Source organism: Pongo pygmaeus, chromosome 1 (genome assembly GCF_028885625.2).
Source record: "Pongo pygmaeus isolate AG05252 chromosome 1, NHGRI_mPonPyg2-v2.0_pri, whole genome shotgun sequence".
Classification (NCBI taxonomy): domain Eukaryota; kingdom Metazoa; phylum Chordata; class Mammalia; order Primates; family Hominidae; genus Pongo; species Pongo pygmaeus.
Genome location: NC_072373.2, coordinates 182479334 through 182505982, shown reverse-complemented (window position 1 = coordinate 182505982; position 26649 = coordinate 182479334). Strand labels below are relative to the sequence as shown.

At 49.3% G+C, this 26649-nt stretch overlaps 1 protein-coding gene across 3 annotated transcripts in view; it reads right to left on the bottom strand.

Moving 5' to 3' along the window:
• Positions 1–24633, bottom strand: part of TRABD2B (TraB domain containing 2B) — a 236931-nt gene extending 212298 nt beyond the window's left edge. For 2 of the 3 annotated variants that reach the window (XR_010124701.1, XM_063656520.1), the window contains exons 1-2: positions 23935–24598; positions 21257–21820 (exon numbers count right to left, since the gene is read on the bottom strand). Coding sequence is in view for 2 of the 3 variants with exons in the window: in XM_063656520.1 (XP_063512590.1) it covers positions 21257–21820; positions 23935–24036 (666 nt within the window). In the remaining variant the exon portion in view is untranslated. Of the gene's footprint in view, positions 1–21256; positions 21821–23934 lie in introns of all 3 variants that reach the window. The other variant, XM_063656513.1, reaches the window with a different exon arrangement.
• Between the last annotated feature and the right edge of the window lie 2016 nt (positions 24634–26649).

Genomic DNA, 26649 nt, shown 5'->3' with positions numbered 1-26649 from the left:
ACTCAGTCTGGTACTTTGTTACAGCAGCCTGAGCTAAGACAAGCATCAATTTTTGACCCTCATGCTAGTCAAAGTCCATAAATTTACCTCTCCAATCCTTTCTCTCGCTAATTCTCTAACAGAAACCCCAACGACATGGCCCAGTCCCCTCAATGCCCTTCAGATCTACAGTCTGTGTCCATCTCCAGGGAGCCCTCCTGGATCCCTCCTAGTAAATGAGGCATCTCTACGGACATGTGCTTTCTCTCTTGTGGGGACTGTATGTGCATGGTTGTGTACTCTTTACTGGACATGCCCCCACACACTTCATTCACTTTGTGTATGCTTTATCTACCCACCTAGACAGAGATAATGGCTCCTGTCTAAGACAGCATTGCACAATAGCTGGTGTTCAATAAATACTTGTTGACAGACTTTACTGTGGACGTAATTCAACACAAACCAAGAGATGCTGATTTAGTGGCAGCTGGGATAGGAAAAAATAAATTGCTACGGGCTGGACACTAGGAAAGGCTAGAAGGTGTACAGTTCAATGCCAGGCACACAGGGCCTGGGCCAGCAGGGGGCAGCCCCCGCAGCCAGGTCTCTGGCAACTGGTGTGCTCTTTACATCCAGGGTCCCCAGCCATGGACACTTGATATTTGCATCTGCTATTTCAATAGTATGGACTACTGGGGAGAAACGGGGCATGGGAATCAAGAAACAGGGCATTATTCTAATCTCACCAGGTATGTGATGTAACCCGAAGATGCCACTAACAATGTTGCCAACAAACGAATTCCAGGGAGCTTCTCTAATGAACCACATAGTACTTGAACTTTTACAAGTACTGTGTGTATACTCGTACTTGCTCCTCCTCCAGCCTCCCCTAATTTCAGTGAATGGCACCACCATGGACCAAAATGTGCAAGTGCCACCCCAGTTTCTTGAAATCTCCACAAGCAACCAACAGTCATGTCTCAGCTCCACCTCCAAAACAGAGCCACACCTACCTCACTCCTCCCCCAGGTCAACCACCAGCGTCTCCCACCTGGACTATTCTACTAGCGTCCACGCTGGCCTCCCAGCTTTCTCTATTCTGTCCTCCAGGAAAGTCCATTTTGCATACCACAGGCAAAGCAATGTTACATTTAAAAATTTAATTAGGCCAGGGCCAGTGACTCACACCTGTAATCCCAGCACTTTGGGACGCTGGGGCGGGCCAATAGCTTGAGCTCAGGAGTTCGAGACCAGCCTGGGCAAGATAGTGAGATCCCATCACTACAAAAAATACAAAAATTAGCTGGGTGCGGTGGAATGTGCCTGCAGTCTCAACTATTGGGGAGGCTGAGGTAGGAGGATAGCTTGAGCCTGGAAGGTCGAGGCTGCAGTGAGCCATGATCACACCACACCACTGCACTCTAGCCTAGGGAACAGAGTGAGATTCTGTCTGCATCTCCTCCAAAAAGTAAATTAGATCACCCCCTGCTTCAAACCAATGACTTCCACTGTTGGAATAAAATCCAAGTACTGTCCTATTACCCGTAGGCCAGATGAGATCTCACCTCATCTCCTCTCTGCTCCATCTCCTGACATGCATGTCCTGTACATGCATGGCTCCAGTTACATCCTTTCTGTCCCTTAAGCAGCCTCAGGGCCTTGGCACGTGCTGTTCCTTCTACCCAAAATGTGCCTTCCCCAGGTGTTCATGGCTGGCTCCTCCTCATCCTTCTGGATTCAGCTCTTAAGGCACCTTCTCCCCAAACCCCAAGGACACCAAGCAGCTGCTCCCATCCAACCCCCACCCACTTGCAGCCTGGTCCCTCTCTAGTCTACTGATTTTTGTTTTTCATTATACCCTTATCATGCCCTAAAATTATTTATTAATTCATTACTAAATCCTCACTGGAATAAAAGTTCCATGCAGGAAAAAAAAAAATCTTTTCTGTTTTGTTCACCACTACATTTTCAGCATCTGTAACAGTGCCCAGTGCAGACTGAGCCTTCAAAACGCACTTGTTAACGACAGAGCAGTTAACTCCCCACTTTTTAGGAATGGGTTGTTCACAGCAACTCCTTTCCAATGTGTGCAGTATGAAAAGATGGAGGGAAAAAAACGGTACCTCTATAGTGGAGAAACCTGACAAATACTACTTCATCCAGGTGATCAAGGTTAATATCAACAGTAATAAGTCATGTTGCTAGCATGTACCTTTGATATGATGTGAGGAGAATAGCACTTTGCCTCTGTGGCCTTCCTCCCCAAAACACATAATTCCACTCTAATTGTAAGAAAAACATCAGACAAATCCCTACTGAGGGACAGTGCTCTTCAAAACTGTCAAGGTCATCGAAAACAAGGAAAGTCTGAGAAACTGTCACAGCCAAGTGGATTCTAAGGAGGGATGATAAGTAAACGTGATACAGTATCCTGGATAAGATCCTGGAATAAAAAAATAACTTTAGGGGAAAACTGAGGAAATCTGAGTAACACATGGACTTTAGTTAATAATGATGTATCACGTTCATTCATTATGACAAATGTACCACATTAACATAAGATGCTAATAACAGGGGAACTGGGTGTGGGGAGCTCTCTGTACTATCTTCTCAATAATTCTGTAAATCAAAAACTGTTCTAAAATTAAAAGTTTATTTAAAAAACATTTGTTAGGTGAATGAATGTGCAGTAATAAATGCTGCACATATATTTTCAGGTCTTTTTGTCAGCATTTACTGAGCACAGGGTTTAGCATGATACTAGAAAACAGACGAATTCCTGAAGTCTGTTAAGCACTGTCTGGGTCATACCATTTGCAACATTACTTTGTGCACCTGAAACATTGTAAAGGCAGACATCGGTTCACCCAAAGCTGAACCATCAGTGGTTCTAAGTGAGGAAAGTTGGGGTCAATGACAAAAATAACAAATCTTGCCCTTTTTGAGGATGAATTCAGTTATCTCACTGTTCTTAAGTCCATTCAGCCACAGCACTGCTGAGGGCCTACTGCACACCCAAGCCTGGGTTTGGCTTAACAGCCAGCTCTTGTCCTAGAGGGGCAAACACAAATCTGGCCAAACACAAGACTCTTCTAAGGGGTCAAATGATGTAATACAAACTATAAATGGCAAAGATGTTCAGAGAAAACTGATCATGGGAGTGGGGTAGTCAAAGAGGCCTTCCTGCAGGAAGGGCCAGGCTGGACCTGAAATAGGAAACAGGATTTGGAGTGACAAGAGGAAGGACAGAGGGCACCCCAGGGTGACCACAGAGTCCAGAATTAAGTGCAGAGGGTAGTCTGAGTAGAGCTGTGGGGTTCCCTAGAGGGACAATGGAAAAGGAGGTTAGTAGTTGAGCTGGGGCCAGACCAGAAAAGACCTTCCAGACCTTCAAGGTCCCCTGCTTCATGTTCCTTTTCATGTGTCATTTGCATTCTTGTCCCATCTCTCCTATTCCACCTGTAAGCTTCCTGGGGGCAAGATCCTTTCCTGCCTAATTTCTGCCTGCTCTAAAAGGTCCTGCACATAGTAATGGCCCAAAGGAATATCGGGTGAGTGAATAAAAGAGAGAATTAATCAGTGAATTATAATCTAAGAAGCCAACCTTCTAACCCTTACACACCGGGAGGCCTGCAGGGTTTGTAGAAAAATCCAACATCACAATGACATTTCCTCCACTATCTCCCCAACCCCTTCCTTTGCTTGTTTTCATTCAGCATTTATCCCTCCCTGACTTCTTATTAATCATTTGTGTACTTTGCGTACTTGTTTCTTATGTCACCTTCCAGGCATTCAACAATCATTAACTGATTACCTACTATGTGCTAGACATGTTGTAGGTGCTAAAGATACAGACAACACACAAACATTTCTACTCTCATGGAGCTAGCATTGTAGTGATGGGGTGAAGAGCAATATGTAAAATGTATAGAATGCAATTGATGACAGGTGCAATGGTAGAAAAGGGCAAGGAGAAAGGAAAGTAAATTCAAGGGAGTGATTTGCAATTTCAAATAGGGTGGTCAGGGGAAAACATCTTTGAGCACCTGAGGTAGATAGGGATGGAATTCTTTTCTTTTGCACACACACTTGGTACATGAGCAGTACCTGGCATGCAGCAGGCACAGAAGAATGAATGAGTGTATGAACTGAGGGTGTTGGGAAGATTGATCCATTTTTTAAATTAAACTTTTAAGAGAATTGTAGATTCACATGCAGTTGTAAGAAATAATACCCTTTACCCAGTTTCCCCCAGTGGTAACACCTTACATAACTATAGTACAATATCAAAATCAGGGAATTGAGGTTGATAACAATCCACTGATGTGATTCAGGTTTCACCAGTTTTACATGCACTCAGTTATGTATATGTGTGGATAGTGTATTTAGCTCTATGCAATTTTAAGGTTTAGTCCTTTTTTTTTTTTTTTTTTTCTGTGAGACAGAGTCTTGCTCTGTTGCTCAGGCTAGAGTGCAGTGGTGCAATCTTGGCTCACTGCAACCTCTGCCTCCCAGGTTCAAGTGATTCTTATGCCTCAGCCTCCCGAGTAGCTGGGACCACAGGTGCACGCCACCATGTCACCAGCTAATTTTTTAAATCTGTAGTAGATGGAGTTTCACCACACTGGCCAGGATGGTCTTGAACTCCTAGCCTCAAGTGATCACCCGCTTTGGCTTCCCAAGGTTCTGGAATAACAGGTGTGAGCCACTGTGCCCAGCCAGGTTAGTCCATTTTTAATATGTGAGTTAGAAGGCCACTTGAAGGGTGTAGAGCTGAAGGGGAGTGGGACGAAGTGAACCACCAGCCACTAGGCACGCTGTTCATTTTCACATGCCTGAGCTCCATTTACCCGAGCAATCACCCTAAGAAGATAGGTATTCTTATCTCCATTTTACTTATGTGAAGACTGAGGCACTCAGAGAAAGAATCTGTTGGAAGTCACAGCAGGCAGAAAAATCAGAACCCCAAATCTCTGACCATCTAGCTACTTCCTGGGACTCTTTCTTGAGCACAAGAATGGCCTAGATGAAAAAAAAAAAAAACAAAAAACAAAAAACAAAAAACAAAAAAACACAGGAATAAGGAACCAAGAGGAAGGACAGGCTCCAGGAGACATTGGAGGAGAGAGGAAATGAGGGGGAGTTGGAAAGGATGCCTCTGGATTCTCAGTTAGGGAGAAAAGAAGTATCATCACAGGAAGAGGAAATGAAGAGCTGGAGGGCTCTAAAGGAGAAGAAAAGGGAGATGTCCTGGTTCAGCCCTGATTTCATGTGTGATCTTCGGCAAGTCGATTTACATAGCTGGATTTCATGTTCCTCATCCATACAAGGGTGGGAATGGCCACCCCACTCCATCCATCTGGTATGCTCTACATGTCCATAATACGTTCCCATTCACAAAATTCTCCCCCAAATTTGTGTCCCTCCCCCACCCCCAAATTTATATGTTGAAACCTAATCCCCAGTGTGATGGTATCAGGAAGTGGGGATTTGGGGAGGTCATTAGGTCTTGAGAGTGGAGCCCACATGGATAGTATTAGTGCATTCATAAGGGACTGAAGGGACCATAGTTCTCCCCTTCCACCATGTAAATACACAGAGACAAGGCATCATCCATGAACCAGAAAGCTGTTCCTCACCAGACACTGAATCTACTAGTGTCTTGATCTTGGACTTCCTGGCCCCCAGAACTGTGAGAAATAGATTTCTGTTGTTAATAAGCAAACTAGCTTATGGTATTTTGTTATAGAAACATGAACAGACTAAGACAACTACCCAGGACTGCTCTAAGGCCAAGGAGTGATGATGGGGCAGCCCTCTGCAAAGCAAGGTGCAAAGCCAACTGCCAAAACCGGAAGCAAGGCAACCCAGCACAGGCGCAGACTGCCTGTGGTATCCCGACCCGAATGTCTGGCTGGCATTCCCAAAGATGAAAATGCAGAATTTAGGTCAGCACACACAGAGAATCTCACTTTGTTTACATGAGACAGAGAGTGTGTGTTCCTACGAAATGCCTTTGAATCCCAGCGATGATGAGAGACCCAAGGCTGTTTATGGCTTTGGATATTTACTTTTCTCATAAACAAATCAGCTTGGGTGCCGTCAGAGCTGACGCCACTTCACACTGGCCCTCTGACGTCCTCGCTCCTCCCTGGTGTCCCACACATGGTTTGAATTTATTGGTTTTAGCAGCTTTCATTTATATTGTGTGAGGATCACGGAATGACCAGCAAACAGAAGCTCTGATCCGTGCCCTGGGAAAAACACAGAAGCACGAGGAGAGAGGTTGTGGGGAAGAGCTGGGAAGTTTCCTCCAATCCAAGGTGAAGCAGCTCCCACCCACAGGGTGGCCCAGTCAAAGCCCTTAGGGCCCCTTTGGGAATGGAGGATCAGGGGGATGCTACAGCCGCACCAGGAGTCGGTCAGAGCACGAGGCTGAGAAGGCTCTCAGTGGTCACGGCCTCCCAAAGCCAAAGCACCCGAGGACTGCCATGGGAAGTGGAGGTGGCTGCCGAGGTACTTGGCCTCCTGGAACCAAACATCGAGAAATCTGGGAACAATGCGGGAAGGGGGCTTCCTGTTTTCTATCAGGATACTCAGGCAATGATGGGTAGACATGGTCAATAATTTTACAGCTAGACACAGGGTCCCTGCATGTGTACTCAAAGCCAGGTGTCAGGGAAACCCAGATTCATTCTAGGAGGTTCCTTCCCGCAAAGAACTTCAGTTTATTGAAGGAGACAGACATGTTAACATATAAAATACAATAACATTTAAAATGCCACTTTCCAGTGAGGTCAGAGCCAGCTTAGAAAGTGGCTTTGCAGCAGCAGGGGTGTGGTTTATGGTTTACCAACCAATCTCACACCCACCAAGGGGGCTGAGCGAGGGGAGGGACTTGCTCTGGTCATGCTGTGGGACTCCCAACCCAGTGCTCTATTCACCGACCAAAGATCCTCCCATCCCCCACTTCTGCTGGGGCTGGGGCGAACATCAGGAATCGCCTGCCTTACCCTGCCCCCACTTTGAACAGGTGGAATCCCACAAATAAATCACATAAAATAAGCGACACAAAATGCAGGGAAACGTTATCCTCCAGCAACGACGTTAGAAATGGTGGTCAGGGTCTCAGGCTCCCTCACAAAAGGCCCTATAATATATAACTACTCTGGTCTCATTCAGTCACCAGACCATTTTCACCACCTTGTTTCTAAAGGAAACCCAGTCCTGAGTTCCTGTCCCAGAAGCTGGGAACCCTTCTGCTCTGGCTCAAGCAAGAGGCTTGGGAAGGTACAGACAAGCCTGGGTGAGGTGTTCCAGTTTAGCCAACAAAGGAATGAGTGGGTGGGCCAATTATAAACCAGAAGGAATTCTGAAATGCAGAACATGAGAGTGAGGGTCAATGGCCCCCCAGTGCACCCAGGATGAAGCCCAAACTTCTTAACATGGTTGTAAGGCCTCCATCATGTGACCCCTATGTGCTTCTATAGTCAATTGCCTAGTCTCCCCTTGCTTCCCACTAGTGTTCTCCACATGTGAGTGGTATGAGTAACTATATTCCTTCAATCCGGATCAATATCACCATCAGCACCCACCCCCATAACATAGTGCCACTCCTGAACCCAGGACATGCCCACTTGTCCTTCAATACAGCTCAAGCGGTATCACACTAAAGCCAAACCAGGTACTCACAAGGAGGTGAGGCCGGTCTATTGTATACAATTGAGTATATGCAACAGCAAAGAGAACTAACTCCTAGACAGCAAGAATACAGGCTCATCCATTTGGTAGCATCCACAGGACCCTCCAGATCACCTGAGCTCTGCAAAGCCCCAGCTGCCATGGGGGTGGGGGGACTCAGGGTCAGTGCTCAACAGTACACTGACACAGTAGATTGAATGACAGGTGGGAAGCGACATTCTGTCCAGCTACTGAGGCAAATTGAACAGAGATTCCTCTAGGCTGGGGGCGGCCCTCCATCACATTTCCCCTTTCCCTGCCCTACACTAGAAAGCTCTGCAGAGAAGCATCCCAGCCATCTAGACTGGTGCCATTACAAATTTGGCACCTGTACGTCTGTTGGGCCCCTCACCCTGCCCTGCCATCGCTTCAACTGCCAAGGTCAGCTTCTACTCTGAATGCCCACCACAGACTTTCTCCTCACATTCCCTCCTCATTCTATCTCCTAGAAAATGGACTGTCTCACTCTCTGCTTCCCAGGGCCACAGCCTTCCTCAGAAGTCTCTCAACTCCTTGTCCCTGTCACCTCTTGGCCTCTTACCTTTCATCACATCTCCAGTTTCAGAAGGGCTGTTGCCTCTACTCTCAGATTCCAGCTCCACCTCCTCTGGGTCACATTCCCTCTTTTCTTTTCTTTTTTTTTTTTTTTTTTTTGACAGTCTTACTCTGTCGCCCAGGCTGGAGTGCCGTGGCATGATCTTGGCTCACTGCAACCTCTGCCTCCCCAGTTCAGTTCAAGCAATTCTCGTACCTCAGCCTCCCAAGTAGCTGAGATAATAGGCATGCACCACCAAGCCTGGCTGATTTCTCTACTTTTAGTAGAGACAGGGTTTCACCATGTTGACCAGATTGGTTTCGAACTCCTGGCTTCAAGTGATCCACCCACCTCGGCCTCCCAAAGTGCCAAGATTACAGGCACGAGCCACTGCACCCGGCCACATTCTCTCTTTTTTTTAGATGCAGATAAGTCAAGAGCACAGGGCTCTGCAGCCAGAGTTTCTGTGTTTAAACTCCAGATCCTCCACTCATTAGCTATGTGACCCCAGGCAAGTGAATTACCACTCTGTGACTCAGTTTCCTCACCTGTAAAATGCAGCTGAATCTACCTGAGAGAATGCCATGAGGATTAAGTGGGGCAATGCACATAAAGGGCTCAGAATCATTCCTGGCACTCTGCAGTGAGGTACCTCTCTCTCAGGTCTCTTCAACCCCACCCCCTTCCCCACTAGCCCCATATACGTCTCTGAACCCTCAGGATCTGGAACTGAGCCTGGCACAATGTAGTTCCCAGCAGTGCTTTTCAAAGAAATGAACAAATAAATGAATGAACAGTTTAATAATAACTAATTCAATTAATTATTTACGAGGAATTTCACTTTGGGAGAAAAAGAAGAGGAAAAACACATGCACCTCTAGCACTACTGAGAGCACAGGGCACCTGATGGCTGATAAAGGCCTTCTCAGACTTGATCCCACTGGATTCTCCCAAGAGCTGTAAGCTGTTGCTAGGTAACATCCAACCTGTCTGAGCAGTAGAGGAAAAGGATGCTGAGAGGCAGGAGCCCCAGGTCACATATCTAACCCAGGGCAGAGCCGGGCCTCAGGCTGGGGACTCCAGCCTAAACCTTTCAATCCCTCCTTTGGTGTGTCCCAACTCCAGAGAGCAGTGGCAGACCACAGTGAAGGCAAGCCAGAATGAATACAGTCAGACATTACACACTGCAGATGGTCAGAAAAATAAATGGCCATGCTCTGGGTGGTCCATAGTTCCCATTAGACCAACCAACAACCCATCCCTGCACTGGATGATGCTCAGTGTGTGAGACAGCAAAGGACTAAGAGCCATCTTTTGTTTGGGATGGGATTCACCTCAAGACAGACATTGTGAAAATGGGCCAATAATAATAATGAAAATGACCACTGCTTAAGCCACCACAGTTAACATTCATTAACTCTTACTGTGTGCCAGCCACTCAGCTGTGTGGTTTATATGCATTATCTCATTTATGCCTCACAACAACCCCAGGAGGTAAATACTGTTGTGAGCCCCATTTTTTCAGATGTGGAAACAAATGTTCAGCCATCTAGCCAAAGTGGAGGAGCTGGAATTCTTTAAGGTATCAAAAGATCCAAGTAGAAATCCTGGCTCCATCATTTTGAACAAAGTACTTAGCCTCAATGTCCTCAAAATGGGGGAAAAATGCTTACCTTTCAGGATTGTTTTAGAAATTTACTGTGACAAACCAGAGGCCTAGCATATAACAGGCACCAAATAGCAATGGCTCTCTAAGGGGCTGGATAGGAAAGAGAAAGAATAAAGCCAGTGGAGGGAGTGTAGAAAGGCTTGTTCTGCATTCCCTCTGCATTTTCCCATCGTGGCACTTCCGTGTAAGTCTGCTTCCTTTCCACCTCATCTCCAGCAGCCCAAATCCTATCTCACCTGCAAGGTGTCTCTCAAAGCCACCTCCATCAAAAAGCCTCCCCACAAAACTACTGATGGAAGCAGAATATTAAATTACCTCCAAGACCACCAGCAGGCCTCAGCATGCGGGTTCGGTAGTGGTGGGTCAACAAACGTCACTGTCTATACCCAGAGGACTATAAATCATTCTACAATAGAGACACAGGCATGCTAATGTTCACTGCAGCACTGTTCACAATAGCAAAGACGTGGAATCAACCTAAATGCCCATCGGTGACAGATTGGATAAAGAAAATGTGGTACATACATGCCATGGAATACTAGGCAGCCATAAAAAAGAATGAGATCATGTCTTTTGTGGGAACACGGATGGAGCTAGAAGCTATTACCCTCAACAAACTAACACAGGGACAGAAAACCAAATACCACATGTTCTCACTTCTAAGTGGGAGCTAAATGACAAGAACTCAGGAACACAAAGAAGGGAGCAACAGACACTGGGATCTACTTGAGTGTGGAGGTTAGGAGGAAGGAGAGAAGCAGAAAAGCTAACTATTGGGTACCGGGCTTAATACCTGGGTGATGAAATAATTTGCACCAAAAAACCTCTGTGACAGTAGTTTACATATGTAACAAACCTGCACATGTACCCCTGAACCTAAAATAAAAGTTTAAAAAAAAAATGACAGTCAAGGTCAAGCACAATGACCAAGCATTGTTATCACCGAAGTCCCCAAGTGGCTCAGTTTACCCATCCTGTGACCATCCACAGCTCTTCCAGCTGCAACTCGGCCCCAATACAGGGTCTGGTGCTCAAAAATGTACTATAATCCAGTGGATGCTGGAGCCACCCAGCTGGATATCTGGGGGGTCCCAACACCTGGCACTCTGAAGCAAATCCACTTCCCTTTCTGAGCCCAGTAACCACACTGGCAAAAAAGAAAAAAAAAAAAAGAAGAGCCAGGAACAGACTAACACTCTTCTTGGTGTCCTTGTTGGTGACGGGAGGGAACGCGGTCGTGCATGTGAAAAGCCTCTGGAAATTGCAAACCGCGATGCAAATGGTTGAAATTATCATTGCCAATTAGGCTTTTGTCTCTTTTCAGACTCAAGGCCAAGCAGCTCAAGAAAGGGAAACCGTGTGAACTAAAGCTAAAAGATGAGCCAGAGAGATTTCCAAATGGCTTTCTCCGCTGGTATCATTCTAAAAGGGGCTGTCGAATGGGACCCAAGGCTTACATTAAGTCCCCGGGAGATAACACTGGCCAGGAAACTTTAAATAACCTTAACAGGGAGGAAGGAGGCAAATCCTTTAAACAGAAGACAAGGAGGGGAAGGCCTGTCCTTTTATCTTTGCACCGTGGATCCCCGGGCAGGGCTGGGCGCGCGCCGCGCCGCCTCCTCCACCGCGGGAACGCGGACTCGCCTCGCCCCGAGGTGCCTGTCCGCAGGGCCCCGCCTGTGTCGCTGCCTGATCGAGTGACGGGCGGGTACATATACGCTGCGGCCCCCAAGGCGCAGCCGCCCAACCGCTGCTCTTTTAGGAAACGTGCACTTGAGCTCGCGGAGGCCAAGCCAGAGAGGCGGCGCGGCTCGGGCCAAACGCGTCATGCACAGAGCGCCCGCCTCTGCACCAGGGCGTGAAATGGGCACAGTCATGCAAGCCTCCCGGAGGAGCGCCAAGGTGAACTGGAGGTGGAGGGACACCAGCAGGCGGCTTTGTGCAGCATGGTCTCTCTCTAGTCGCAGTCCATGCAGACAGCGGCCAAGCTGAACTGCTCTCGGCCCTCAAATGCACAACTCGCGCCCCGTCCTCTAGCGTAGGTGCCTCCAATCTCCTGAGCCTAGTTCTCCCTAGCCTTTACCTGGCTTTTTTACTCCTTCCGATCTCAGGTTCACCTGGGCTTCTTCCAGGAAGCCTTGCTGGATCTCCTCAGGACCGAGGAAGCTGTGCCTCTTCTGTACTCCCACAACACACCACAAGACAAGCCACAGCCTCCCTCCTCCCGGCACCTGCACGGATGCTGTGTCCCCTCCCTACCCAGAAAGGAAGCACCTGGGCAACAGCAACGTTCTTCTCGCTCACTACGTCCAGCACGATATTCCATGTCTGGCACTCAGTAGGAACTAACAAACATTTCTTGAAAAGTTGTATAACGATAATTTGAAAATGAAGTAATAACTATGAGCTAGTATGTACTGAGCATTTGTGTGTGTGGCACTGTGCTGTAGTGCTTTACATTAATCAATTAATCCTCACAGCAATCCTATACAGTTGACATGAGAAAACTGACGCACAGACAGCTTATGTAACTACCCCAAGGTTACTTATGCTCCCGATAAGTGCACTTATTCTGGGAACTGAAGGAGCACTGGGCCATCCGGCCAATGTCTGGAAGTTTTCCAGTGGAGGGGACTCCTGAGCTGAGTCTGCACTACGATGTGTAAATTTAAAGACTGACTTTTGGTTCTGAAGGTAGAATCAGACCAGGATGTTCCTCTGAATAAGAGAGGTGGGAAGGAGCTTAATGTCTCCTACTGCCCTTCCTGAGTCAATGGGAAGTAAAGGGAGAATCCCAAGAATGAAGGTGACAGAGTGTCAGCATTCAGGGCAGGGGTGGTCAGGTGCTGTTCGGAAAACCCCGGGTTCTCCCAAGGAAACCACCTTGTCTAAGTCCTTCAGAAGGAACACAGAATCCAGCAACAGGTGTAAAGGCAGAGACCACACATCTCTTAAGGCCCTAGGTTGTCCCTCAGAGATGGCCCCAGGGCCCTGACTTTTATAGGCATGGTCTGATGACCTCATGGCTCTTTTCCAGGAAAGCCAGGCATTCAGTGTGGCCCAAGTACAATTTACCTACCAGTTCTTTCAAAAAACAATGCTAAAAGCCAATTACATTGTTGCACCTAAACTCAAACTACTGAGTTATGATTACATGGCATCCATCCAATCTGATGACCATGGATAAAAGTCTTGCTGTAAAGTGACATTTGTTTGACGAGGCCAAGCTTTTAACGTGGATGGTCCTCAGGGGCCTTTACCAATTCAGAGGAGTAAGAGTTAGGCAGAAAATAAAAACTGGGAAGGGGTTCCCAGGTAGAGGGAACAACATAAGCAAATGCATGGAGGCATAACTAAGGAGTGTATGTGAGAGGGAGGGAGGGAGAAATCATACAGCTCAGCAACCCTGGTGCTCCAAAACCAAGATAGCAAGCAAAGAACAAAAAGCATTTTAACATGAAAATAAGTGGAGGGATGCAGTGAGCCTGGAGAAGATCATGTGTGCTCTGGATAGTGAAGAGGAGAAAAACAGAGACTTGTTTGCAAGTAACAGTTGAAAAGGAGGGAAAAAAAACCAAAATATCCCAGGATGGAGATTAATGAATCCAATAGGGACCCATGAATGTTACAAAGTTTTGACCAAATGGGCCAGCAACAGTACTGAATATGTCTCAGGTGGAAAGCCTAAGAAGTTTCTGAGAATTACAGAGGCCAAGACATAGTCCCTTTTTAGCATCCAGAGCTGCCAACACTCCAACCACAGAATATACCACAAAGCCCCAACTTCAGAACTGGAGAACATTCAATCTAATTTTGTAATCAATTGTGAGCACATTTTGAGCTAGGTTTGAATCAGAAGAGAAAAGACTGCCTGAGAAAAAATTATAAACAAAATATATAAGTGCTGAAAGAATGTCATAAAATGCCGTAAATAATTCCACAGAGGGGAAAAATATATGTGGCTGGGTCATTAAGTAAAGCTTTGGCCCAAGTCTTTCCGAGCAGATTAGACCTGGGAACGTTCTAGGAAGACTTCCTGGAGGAGGTACAGCTTTGAGCTGAGCCTTGAAAAATCTCAGGATTCAGAAATAGAATAGAAAAGGAGGAAATTCCTAAAGAGGGAGGGGGCCTAGCAGAAGCAACAGCGTTTCCAAGCTTGGGGCAACAGTTTTGTGTTCCAGCAGATATAGTGCACAGATTTAAAAGCCTGCGGATCCTGGAGGAGCTGCTCGGCGAGACGGCTTGACAGCCGCTGAACAGAACTGAAGGCTTGGCCACCGGCTGCCTGTGGATTAAGTGGGCGGACAGAGAGCCAGTGATGGGAGATAAAAGGGAGTGAAGTGGATAATATTTAGAAGCAAACTCAAGGGGAAAAGAGCATCAGCAGCCCGGCTGGCAGGCTGTGGCGCTCGCGCCGGCATTCTTGTTTCCTCCCTTGGAAAGCATTACCAGGCGACCTCTTCCTGGCTTTGAGAGACGTCCAAATGGGAACTATTAACAAAGGCACGCTCCCATTTTTATCTCCGTCAGAAAGTGCTTTGCCGGTCAGGTTTTCTCTGCTTGGCCTGGGATTGGAGAGCGGGTTGGGGGAAGATCAGACAATATGTTTGCGGATGAGGCTTCTTGGAATTCTTAAGAGCTGGCCCCTTCCAACTCTAAGATTTTAGAAGTCTGTGTCCATGAGCTAACAATTCTTCAAAGCTAAGAGGCTAGGATTTCATGAAGTGAAGATTCTTTGAGTCCCAAAATGTCTCTAGGCCTAATGTTCTGAGATTTCACCATTCCTAGATTCTTTGAGCCTCAGAGTTTGGATTTATGGTTGGAGATTCTCTGAGCCTAGAAGTCTTCTTGCTGTGAACTTCCAATTCTGAGACTAGAATATCTCATGACATTTTGGTCACCTCCAGCTTTAGGACCTCACTCTCCTCTGATGGAGGTGCATAAGCTATCCTGTGCTCCTGCTTGTGCGTGTGTTTTCCCCCTACATTTAGATAATATATTAAATATTAAGACATGAATGAACCAGGTCATGGAGAGGGGATGGACAGAGCTCGCCATGCCTGCAGGGGTTCTTCACAAACAGCCCTCTGGGCACAGAAATAATCTGAGTGAGCACATGCCCAGGGGTCGCTGCTGGGGGACACCCAGTGACGGACATTTGCTGAGCAGCTCCTTACCAGATGGCTCTGTGGGGGAGACACAGCAGGTGTGGCAGACTACCGAAGCACAAGGTGAAGGTCGCGCCAGAAGAAGCCTGTTTCTCAGTCCAGGTTCTGGAGGTATATGGTGTAGGCGATGCCAGCCTGTGTTTAATTCCACAGTGATGGAGGGGCTCTCCCTCCGTGGATGACTTCCTGGGAGAAAAGGCTTCAGCATGGTCTGAGGTCTTCCAGGGGTGTCTGGGGCCTCGGGGGAAGCTTGCTCCCTCTACTCTAAGGAGCGCACAAAGATCTGACAGGAGATCTGACAAGGTATTACACTGTGGGCTCCAGGGCTGCCACAGAGGCCCAGAGAGGGCTGGAGGACTCAAGAATGGCCATTCTTGGAGGACAGGAAATTACAGAATGGTTCTGAAAGGTGGGAGCATACAACCGAAAGGGGAAGAACAGGGTCTCTATCAGAAGTGTGGAGAACCAGGGCACAGGAGAGGCTAATATTCAGGTGCTCTGTGCCTCAGTTTCCATGCTGCAAACAGGACTAATAATACCCACCTCTCAGGGCATAAAAGCAATGGGGTGCACACTCAGGTAATGAATTCTCGGCAGGCAAAGACACATTTCCAAGTCTCTTCCCAGACCCTTCACTGGCACAACACAGTGAGGTGCTCTGGTTGAATGAGTGAGGAGCAACAGAGGGAGAAGAGTCACAATGAAGGAGAGCAGCTGAGGCTGGGTGGGTGTCCAGCAGCCTGTGCCGTGACAGGCTGGGGCTCTCCTGTCTGAAGCCTGGCAGCAGGATCACCCACTGGAATCAACAGGCTCTGGACAAATAGGTATCAGCAGCAACCGCCAAAGACAAGCCTGCCAGCCCCTCCCAACTACAGATAACTCAGGCTCAAAATTTCAGACTTGGTTGGCCTAGGCTCTCCAAAATATGGGAGATACGCATCACAGAAGTCAGACCTGGGCCAACACTGGAAATCACCTAGCCCAGCACTCTCATGGGACAAAGGGGGCAACTTGGGCCTAGAGAGGGAAAAGGGCTGGCCCAAAGTCACAGGCAAGGTACTAACAGGATCAGGATTAGAACTTGCTTTGAATATGACCTGCCTATGCTGTGGTCCAAATGTATGTGTCCCTCCAAAATTCGTATGTTGAAACCTAACCACCAAGGTGATGATCTGAAGAGGTGGAACTTCTGGGAGTAGATTAGTTCATGAGGTCTCTACACTCACGAATGGGATAAGGGCCCTTACAAAAGAGGCTAGAGGAAGCTTGTTCACCCTTTCCACCATGTAAATACACAGAAGGTATCACCTATGAGAAACAGGCCCTCACCAGACACAAAATCTGCTGGTACCTTGATCTTGAACTTCCCAGCCTCCAGAACTGTGAGCCATAATTTCTGTTGTTTATAAATTACCCATTGTAAGGTATTTTGCTATAGCAGCCTACATGATAATTTTGACATTTTTTGTCCTTATAGGATGGAAAGGAGCTTTCAAAGTTCAGAAGGGGGCTCCTCGCTGTGATTTATACTTCTCTTCATCGTTCATTCCTTCAATGGTGCTGCATGGTGGAACAGAATCAGGGATGGTCACATCATGATTTCTGACCATTTGCTCATTAATTCATTCATGCTCCCAATATTTACTGAGCACTTACTAATACCTGCTGGCCCCGCCAGGGTGTAGACGTAGGAGCTCTGACTATAAACCAAGGAGATCTTTATTCAACTGTGCAGGCTTAGCCTATATTGGGGGTGGGAGTGTGTGTATGTCTTCATAGCAGTGGCTTAGAAAGTTGGGGACATATTCCCTGGGAGTAGCTGATGCCCAGAATGTCTTTGAGAACTCCTATTTTAGAATCACCTTGAGATCCAATTTATAAGTTAAGGAGAAAATCAGTTCCAGCACTTTTCAATTCTCTCTCTCTCTTTCTTTTTCGGCAAGAAATGATGATCTACCACCATTCCAACACACACACACGCACACACACACACACACACACAAAATTCAGCAGAAATGTCATCTAATAAAAACCAGGTCATCTTTCAGACACTGGGAAAGCAGGGATTGTGGTAATGGACTCACCTGAGTTTGAATACTGAGTCCACTTGGCCGGTCTGTGTCATCACAGCCAAATGACTTCACCTTTTCAGATCTCAATTTATGGTCTTAAAAATAAATACGATAATAAACGTTGTTGCATCTCTGTGAGGGTTAGAGATAATGTAATTATGAGGTCTAATGCAGCACCCTAAATAGAGACAAAACTCAATAAATGGTATTGTGGTTTCTAACTCCTTAAGTGAGGGACTTGTAGAATTTTACAAACATTTTGCACACCTTTGGCAGGCACGCTTCAGTGTTCAGGCGCTACATATATTAGATGGGTAATGCTCACATGCTTGGTGAAGTACAGAATAGCAGAGTCCTTGTTTTCTTATTATACCTCAGAGAACCATGTAACTTTGAGGTCTCATCCAGTGTCTCCGACTCTGCCACGCAGGGAGTTGAAGGGGAGGACTCAGGTCCCATAGAGGGAGAAGTAGTGGCAGCCAGTACCAGTCCCTGGAGGCAGCAGGCAGAGCTGATAGAAATCTGCAGGTCTCAAGCTTGTCATAAGATCTGGACTCAAGACTTAGGCATCCTCGGGCCCCCAAGGGCAAGGGCTCACCGCCTCCTAATACTCCAACTTTACTACGTTCAGCAAGGAATGATGAGTGGATATGGCTGCTGGGAGAAGGTAGTGGCAACTTCCCATGCAGCCTTCCTCTTTCCCTGCCCTGGAGCCAGCCTAGAGTGTCTGCCAAGCACAAAACCAACATCCAGGTAGTCGTTTTAACCCATCAATAACTTCCCACAGGTAGTATCTTCTCATGTCCCCACAAAAACCAGCTCAACTTTGAAAGACTGGTAATTGCGGCCCCATTGGATGGACGGGCATACCAAGTCTCGCCCAAGATTATATACAAGTCGTTGGTTTTAGTGTTGAGGCTGGGACTGACACCTGGAAGCAAGTCTCCTATCTCCAGCCCACTGTGCTGAGCTGTCTACAATACATCAAGAAAACCTTCAGAGACCTGCCTCACCACCAGCGTCATAGCCGAAGGAAATAATATCTCTACAAGTAAAAATTTTCCAAGAAAGAAAATTTTAAGCCCTCAAGTCCTAAAGGGGAGAGAGAAACAGAAGAAAGAACTAAGGAATGATTACAGAAGATATCAAATACCTAGACAGGAGGAAGTCTAGAGAAACAGCGTGGGGAAGCTGGGAGAACACATCCTTCATACAGAGTCAGGCTGACTGGCTCTGTTCCTTATTAGCCATGTGACCTTGGGCAAGTCATTCAACATTTCTGGATGCCCACCTTAGAAAGCCATAGGGTTGTTATGAGAATTCAATGCAATGGAAAAGCGTGTGGAGCCTCCTGCAGGGTGCCTGGCACGTGGAATTGATTAGAATCATCCTATGGAATGTCAGGGCTGGAAGGAGCTTGAACGATGACCTCATTTCAGTGTCTCATTTCACAGACCAAGAAAACAGGGCCCAGAGAGAGGAAGTGACTTGCCCAAGGTCACATAGCAAAGTCATGGTGATGTTGGGTCTAGCACTCTCAGTTTATTTTGAAATCAAAGACCAAAACCTAACAATAGACCTGATCTTCCAAGCTGTGCAAGGGTCGAAGAAGCTTTTTCCAGGGCTCCAAAACTTAAGCTTTCTTTCTCCATTTAACAAGCAAAATTATGGTATTTCTGTCCAGAAAAAATTATAAAAATTTTAAAAACAACATTAATACTAAAATCCCAGATCTTAACAAAAAGACACTCTTTTAAGCCTTATTTTTCCCACCTTCTTCTCTCACTGCCCCCCCAACCCAAATATTTTGCAATAACAGTAATGCTGCAAGGAAAGAAAAAATAAAAATCTGATGCACTTAACAGATATTTCAGTACACTAATGCATCACAGATGTTCATATCAAACTGTGCACGCGTGCATGCAATTTTACTGAGAAGGCTGTTGCATTTCTGATTTTGAATTGTTGGATCCCTAATGACCTCATCTGCCTAGGCTCCAGAATCCCACCCTTCCCATTTAGTCCAAGGCTGCCCAAGGGGATAGAGGAGAGATTTCATCGCCTCCCTACAAAATGATAACAGGACAAATTGGCATGATTGGACACTCTGGCAGGTGGTGAAGGGTATGGAGATTAGGGAACTAAGAGGAGTTCTGTTTTCTTTTGTTTGGGACTTGCTTTCTGCAGCTCATTTGAGTAGCTGGACCCAAGAACAATTTTAAGAGTGGGCCCAGGCTGGTGATGGAGTGGGCACATTTTTGAAATAGAGATTGGAGTCTGTTTGATCTTCCAACATGAGCTTTGGAGACTGTCAGCAGGCTCCCTCCCGGCCGATGAATGGCTTTCAGTAACTTTTCCTAAAACATAACCTCGCATACGCTTTCCAGCAAATGTTTTCACCCTACCAAAGCCATCATTTGGTTGAACAGCAGTGTTTCCCGACCCCAAAGAAAGATAGTTTTGTTGTTTTAAGAGAGACGGATTAAAGACAGGGGCTGCTTAGCCAGAGTTTGTGTGTGCTCCCTTCAGTCTTTGTCGGATTCCTCTGTGGTTGGTGCAAAGAGAGTGTTGAGAGTGATGGTGGATACCTCACCTCCCCATCCTAAAAAAGATATCGAGGCCAGACCTAGGCCTCTGAACAGAGAGGCCTCCCACAAACCTGCCTCCAAAATGAGATGGGCGGTGAGCGCTGGGGGTCCCGACACAGATAATATCAGCTCCCGAGGCTGGCAAGGGAAAAGTCACTTCAGAGGGAGAAAGCGGCTATGTTCAGAGGAATCAGCACTGGGCCAGAGAATACACAGGATTTTCCCCCATGGAGAAGGAGTCAGGCGTAGTCAGAACCCTGCAGGGCGTGACTAACTGCCCCAATACTCCTGCCACTGGGGCCCTCTGGGTAAGGACTCCACAATTATGGGAGAGCCAGCAGGAGAACCGACAAACCCGCCTTTCATTTGGCCGGCAAATCAATCTGGCTTCTTACCTCCCGAGGGACAATATTGCATTTCCCTTGGAAAAACAAAGGCCAGAGATCTTGGAAAGGGGATCGGTTTCTGCTGCTGTTTCCCTGGTGAAGAGCTTGCAACATCTCCGGAGCAGCAAGCAGGTCTGATTCCAGTGGTAGTTTCTGGTCCAGCCAATTTATGAGGCTGTCTCCTTAATGGGCAGCATGTCTCTGAGCCATGCCTCACTCGGGAAATGACCCAAGCCCCATCTTGGGGCCTCTTTGAAGGAGTCCCCATCCTGGGACTGACAGCCCCGTTCTCAAGGCACAGATGTGAACTCATTGTTCCCAGGGTCTCAGAGTTGAGTTTGGGGCCAGTGAGTAGCAAGTGACCTCTGCCCATGGAGAAGGGGCTTTTAATGACATTTTGCTCTATCAGATCTCTGGCAGCCAGAGACTTTAAACCTCTTAAGCCCCTCCCTTCTCTCCTACTTCTGAGGTTCAGAAATCAGGACTGTCAAACTTTAAGCGAACACGCTTCTCTGAAATTATTAACCTTAAAACTCTCCTGGCTGACTCTCCTGGCCTTAGCGAGGCAGTCCAAGGGTCACCTAGAGCTTTGCACAGTGCCGGGAAACTGATGGTGCTTAACCTCAAATGGCAAGCAGCACTCTACTGTCGCCAGGTCCCAGGCAACTCCTTGTTGGCTCAGCCCCAGGAGCTATGCCTTCCTCTTGCTTTCTTGGGCACTGTCCACACACCAGCCTCAATACAGCCTCCAGGGCCTCAGGAAAACCTGACACAAACCGGAAGCCCTCTCTTTTTGTTTTTGATCACTCTGATGCTCTGAGGGAAATTCTTTCTGCCCAGGCAAGCACAGCAGGTGAGGAGTGTACATCCCCAACATGTAATACTGCTGAAATAGAAGCAAACACTCAGACTCTTACCCCAAATTCCAGTATACGCCACTCTCAAATGATACCACCAGAGCAGCCAGGTGCTGCCTCGCTGCCCAGCAGAACCTCTCCTTCCAGAAAAAGGACCTGACTCTGGCTGCCTCCCCCTCCCCCTCGGAGAAGAAAGACAATCAGAGAAGAGGACCCAGGCACCCAGGGCTGTCAGCTCCGGGCTGGGGCACTGCATGCCTACCTGGGAGAAGTTGAGCCCATTGTTGAGGGGATGGCACTGCTCTTCCACCTGCTCCACAGCCCCTGTGATCTTCTTCATCTTCTCAGCCTGCTGGGCCAGGTAGAGGTCGAGCACGGGCACGCCGCGGAAGCGCACATCCCTCTCTGTGAGCGAGTTCACCATGAGCATCACCCAGACGGGCCTCTTGCGCTCCCAGTTGCCCGCGATGGCATTGAATAGGTAGTCAGCATAGAGCCCCTTGCCCCGCTGAGCAGGCGTCATCCAGGAGGGCATCATCAACTTCACGTAGTCCAGGTGGCGCTTCAAGCGCCAGTAAAGCTCGTGGGGCAGCACGTCCTGCAGGTTTTCCCCGTGCGGCAGCAGCTGGCAGCTGGCCAGGGCCGAGATGGTGTAGGGGTCTGTCAGGTCCAGCTCAAAGTAGACATGGGCGCTAGCCTGAAAGGCTGCCTTGGAGTTGTCCGGGATGAAGTCCCAGACGCGGGTGTAGGGGACGTGGATAGTGCCAAACAGGTAGGCCGGAGGATCACGCCGAATCGTCCACAGGAAGGAGTTCAAGTCCCTCTGCTGCAGGAGTAGAGGAGAGGCAAGGCAGTGAGGCCGAAGGCAACAGAGTAGAGTCAGGGTAGCCCAGAGGCACGTTGCAGAGGGAGGTGGGGATGGGAGGCAGAGACCATACACAGGCCGTGGTAAAGAGCCAGGGCTTTGGAGCCTGAAAGACCCACATTGAAAACCTAGCTTTGCCCTGTCTTAGATGTATGATCTTGAGTGAATCATTTCACTTCCCACAGGCTCGGTTTCCTCATCTGTAAAATGGGGGTGAAAACAACTACCTCGGGTTGTTGGGAGGATTAAAAGATACAATATATGTATATTAAGCCCTCAGAGCAGTGCCAGGCACAGAGGAAGTCAGCAATGAAGGGAAACTCTCATGATTAGCATTCGCTGTGAGTGCCAAGGACTGCCACACCACCTGAGAATATTCATGCTTGGCCAAGTCAAACCTTCACCGGTGGTGTTTCATGTGGAGGGTGGGGAAAGGGGGACCAAGAGTCCTGCTCTGGCAAGAAGGGAGGAAGTCATATAACTTTTAAATCCAACCATTAGAAGATATAGGCCAAGAGCACTTTGAAAGCAGAACACCTATTAAAAATAGCACACCTATTTAAACGGCTACTTCACATTCATCACGGTGAATACACTTTTCTTTTTGGAGGGCAGGTCTGGGGTGTCAGCTACTTTGCTCGACCAGCTGAGACCATAGATGAGAAAGTGCTTTAAAATCTTGCAAGGCCAAGTCAAGTTTCAGAATCTGGTTTGGGAGGAAAGGATTCCATTACAATTAGTCCCAAGAAATGTACATATTCTGGGTACTTTCCAGGCTCCTCCCCTAAAAATGTATACCTGATCTCCAACCCCAGTTGTTTGTCATTTTCTATGACCTAAGCTCCGACTTAGGGGAGTGTGTGTGCGTGTGTGTGTGTGTGTGTGTGTGTGCATGTGTGTGTGTGTAGGAGCTGAGGAGAGGCATGCAGACAGGGGTCCTTTCTACAGATCCAAGTCAGGGCTAGGCATAAAAGGCATGAGAAGAGGACTGTCATTTCTCTTAGGCAAAGCCATTTTCCATCCTGAAAAATCCCTGGAGTGTCCACTGACCACTTGCAAGCTTTAGACCAACTCATAACACTTTCCTGCCTGATTCTGGCACAAGTGAAAAGTATGTGTTGGGATGGGTGGGTTGTGGGAGAACAGTACCTTACTTTACTAACAACCCCAAACTGTTAATCCCAGCATGTTGGCGATAGACTGAGAGCCCAGCCAGCCAACGAGCTCCCTGTTTGTGCACAAGGCAGGCCGCTGGAGGTGCACCTTGCCCAAGGTCAGCGAATTCCGGGCTAACAGGCAGCACACCTACAGCAACCAGACCCTATGGTCTCCTGGCCTCCAATTCAGGGTTACTGTCAATGCATTAATTCACACTTAGAGGGAAAGATACTGAAGGAAATAAAGAGGTTCTTTGTTTTGGAAGGAAAATTAGGAGAACCAGTAATTACTCGACCCCAAGAAATATTAGGCCAGTATGTCCTGGCATTGCCTTTTCCTCTCCTCTGAAATCTTCCCTCTTTTCACGAAAGATGGACGCTTGGGAGAGTAGGTGGTGGGAGCCTGGGCCGCAGAGATGGAGGTAAGAACCAGCAACAGGGAGAAAGTTTGTCTTAGGTCAGAGTGGGAGGACAGGGAGAGAGAGGGAAGCCTGGGAGGGGGCAGAGTGTGTGAATGGGAGAGCAAAAGGGTTGGATGGAAGTCAAGAGAAGGGCAAGGAATGGTAGAAAAACACAGTCAGAAGCGGGCAGAGACCAGAAGGGTAAAGACAGAAAAAATATAGGAAAGGAGAGACAAAAAGGGGCACAGAGAGAGGAGGCGTCCAAGCAGGACCACAAATCAAGAGGAGAGCCCGAGAGCCGCAGCGTGTGGAGAAGGAACCGGAGAGGAAGCGCCCCTTCTCGCTCCTGGCTCGGAGCTGGAGCCGGGGCAGTCAGGAGCGAAGGAAGGGCGCCCGAGGCTGCGCCCGGCGGGTGGAGGTGGAGCGGGTGGGCTAAGGAAGCAGGACCCAAACCATCGTCCCACGGGACTGGAATACCCAGGCAGGCGGGAGAGTGGCCGGGCAGGCGCTCGCTCACCGATCCGGGCGGCCGGCACTGTCCTCCGTCCGGGGGCTGCGGGCGGGCGCGAGCGGTGGCGAGGAGGGCGGCGAGCAGCGGCCCCGCCAGGGCGGCGTGCATCCTGCCGGGGCCCGCAGGGCGCGGGGGACCCTCCTGGGCGGCGCCCCTCAGCGGGGCGGAGAGCCCCCAGTTGGGCACGGAGTTTCCTCTGGAGCACGGGGCTCCAGCCGCAGGATGCTGGGCGCCCTCTGGGGCGTGGCTGACCGTCCCTGTCGGACCTGGGGGTTTCTCTGGGGCGGGGCTCCGTCTGTTGGAAGAGGGGGGACCCTCTAGGGCTGGGCCCCTCCCTCGGGCGCTCAACCTCGCTGGCCGAGCCCCTGGGTGCTGAGGGCGTGTTGGGGTCCGGGGGCGCGCGGGGTCCCGGAGCTGCGTCGGGGTCCAGGGGCGCGCGGGGTTCCTGGGGCAGAACCGAGAACCCGGAGTGCGCTAGGGTCCCGGGGTTATGCTGGGCACCCGGGGCACGCAAGGGTCCCAGGGGTGCGCGGCGCTCCAGGAAGCGCGCAGTGGGACAAGTGCGGCGGAGGGCGCGGCAGGGGTGGGGGGCGGCTCTAGGGCGACCGGCTGCCCCCAAGCCCGGCTCAGAGGGGCGGCGGGCGGCCGCGCGGCCGCTGCCCGGGCTCCGCCATGCTGCTCCGCGGCCGGGAGGGAGGGAGAGAGGAGGGCGGGAGAACGGCGCGGAGCCGGGCCGGGCGGGGGGCTGGGGCCGCTGGGGCGGGGGAGGGGAGGACCTGGCGCGGGGGGCGGGGGGGCGGGGGGCTGGGGCCGCGCCGGGCCGGGCCGGGCCGGGCTGCAGGGAGTCCGGGCTAGCTCCACGCCCGGGCGCGGCGAGGCGGGGTCTGATGGGCATGGCAGGCGCTCGCTCGCTCCTCTCTCGCTCCCTCGTTCGCTCCCTCACACACGCGCGTAGGGAGGCGAAGCCCGCAGCAGCCACTTTCCAACTTTCCAAACTTCCCAGCGCAACTTTTTCCTCCCCTCCCCTGCCCGCGCCTCCTCCTCCCCCATCCCTCCTCCTTCCCTTCGCCAGGCGCGACCGGGCCGCAGCTTCCCGGTGCGGCCGCCAGAGGGCGCCCGGGCTAAGGACCGGCTCGGCCAACCTCCGCGGGCTCCGCCGCGGACGCGGACTGGGTGGCAGCGACAGATTTGGGGACCAGCCTCGCCCAACGCATCCGTCCCGCAGATCCTGGCAGGAGCGAACAGCGAGAGGGACAGGAGTTGGACTGGGGAGGTAGCAATCACAGAAAATTCAGAAAGCTGCTGTGTGCAACCTTATGTCACGCGTAGCTCTGGGATGCGCTTGGTAGGTGCTCTGCAAACACCAACTGTAAAAGAAAAGAAAAGAAATCCTCAAAATTTCTTGGAATCTTCCATTTAAGTAATCCCCTCTTATCTATGTCCTTGGACCCACGCAGGATCCCTGTGTCTGTCTCTGGAAGAGTGAGGATTGATATCCCAGTTTCTTAGACCACAAGACTTGAAAGACCCCTTAAACCAACCTACTCGTCCTCAAGAGGCAAATGAGACTTAGAGAAGACCAGGGCACAAGATCTAAGCTTCTGAGCCGTTTCCAGCAAATGAAGAAAGGGAGGCACAGGCACCCCTGCTTGGTTCTGTTAAAGGAGAGTTTGTCGTCTCTTCCTATCCTGACAACAAAGATTGACAGATGAATTAGGTTATACTGTCAGGAGCCCGCAGCCTAGAGGAGACAGACAGGGACAGATATGCAAAGAAGCCATTAAAATACAGATGATGAGGGCCAGGAGAGACAGAAGCACAAGGAAATGGGAACAGAGAGGAAGAGCTCCTAACACGGCCCAGAGGCCCAGGGAAGACGCCTGGGAGGTGGTGTTGAAAAATAAGTCAGAGGTAGCTTAGAGAAGGAGGCGCACACGCCTTCCAAGCGGAGGAAGAGCAGGTGCCAAGGCGCAGCAGTGTGAGAGCACACCTGCAGGGGACTGCAAGCAGTTACCCATGGCTGCGGCAAAAAGCAAGTAGCAGGAGCCGAAGTTGTGTCTTCTGGCCAAGCTGGGGAGTCTGTCCGTTCTAAGTATCAGGTGATAGGAAGTCACTGCAAGATTTGAAGTTTAAGGTAGCTAGAGTAGATCTGTGCTCATCGGGGGCATGAATTGGAGGGGGCAAGTTGGAGGCAGGGAGACCAGTGGGCAGATAGTCAGTGAGGAGGGAGCCAGAGCCCAAGCCTCAGTCTCCTGACTCCCAGCCCAGCGTTCTCCCCACTTCTCCCACTCATGCCTGCAGGTACCAGATTGAGCAGCTAGAAAATGACCATACTAGAAGGCTGAGTGAGAAAGACCAAGCAGGGCTGGAGGGTCAGAAAGGTTTTCCAGAGCACAGGATCTGGGTTGTTGGGAAGAACATGGGAAGGAAAGAAGGGGACACCAGACACTGGCAGGTTTACCCTCATGTGCCACATGAAGTTGCCACTTTTGTAAGTTACAAGTGAATGCATGTTGGCAATTTCATATGGTTCAACTTACTGGGTGTCTGGAGCAACCTCAGCCTCTTAGCTACACACACACTTGGTGACAGACGCCAAGCAGGCCAGAGTGCCCAGACGGTATGTATGAGAGCACAGGAGAGCGCCATGCTTCCCACACACAGAGCTCTGAGACCGGCAGCTCTGACATGAGATGTCCTTTAAAGAGCCTCCACTTTCCG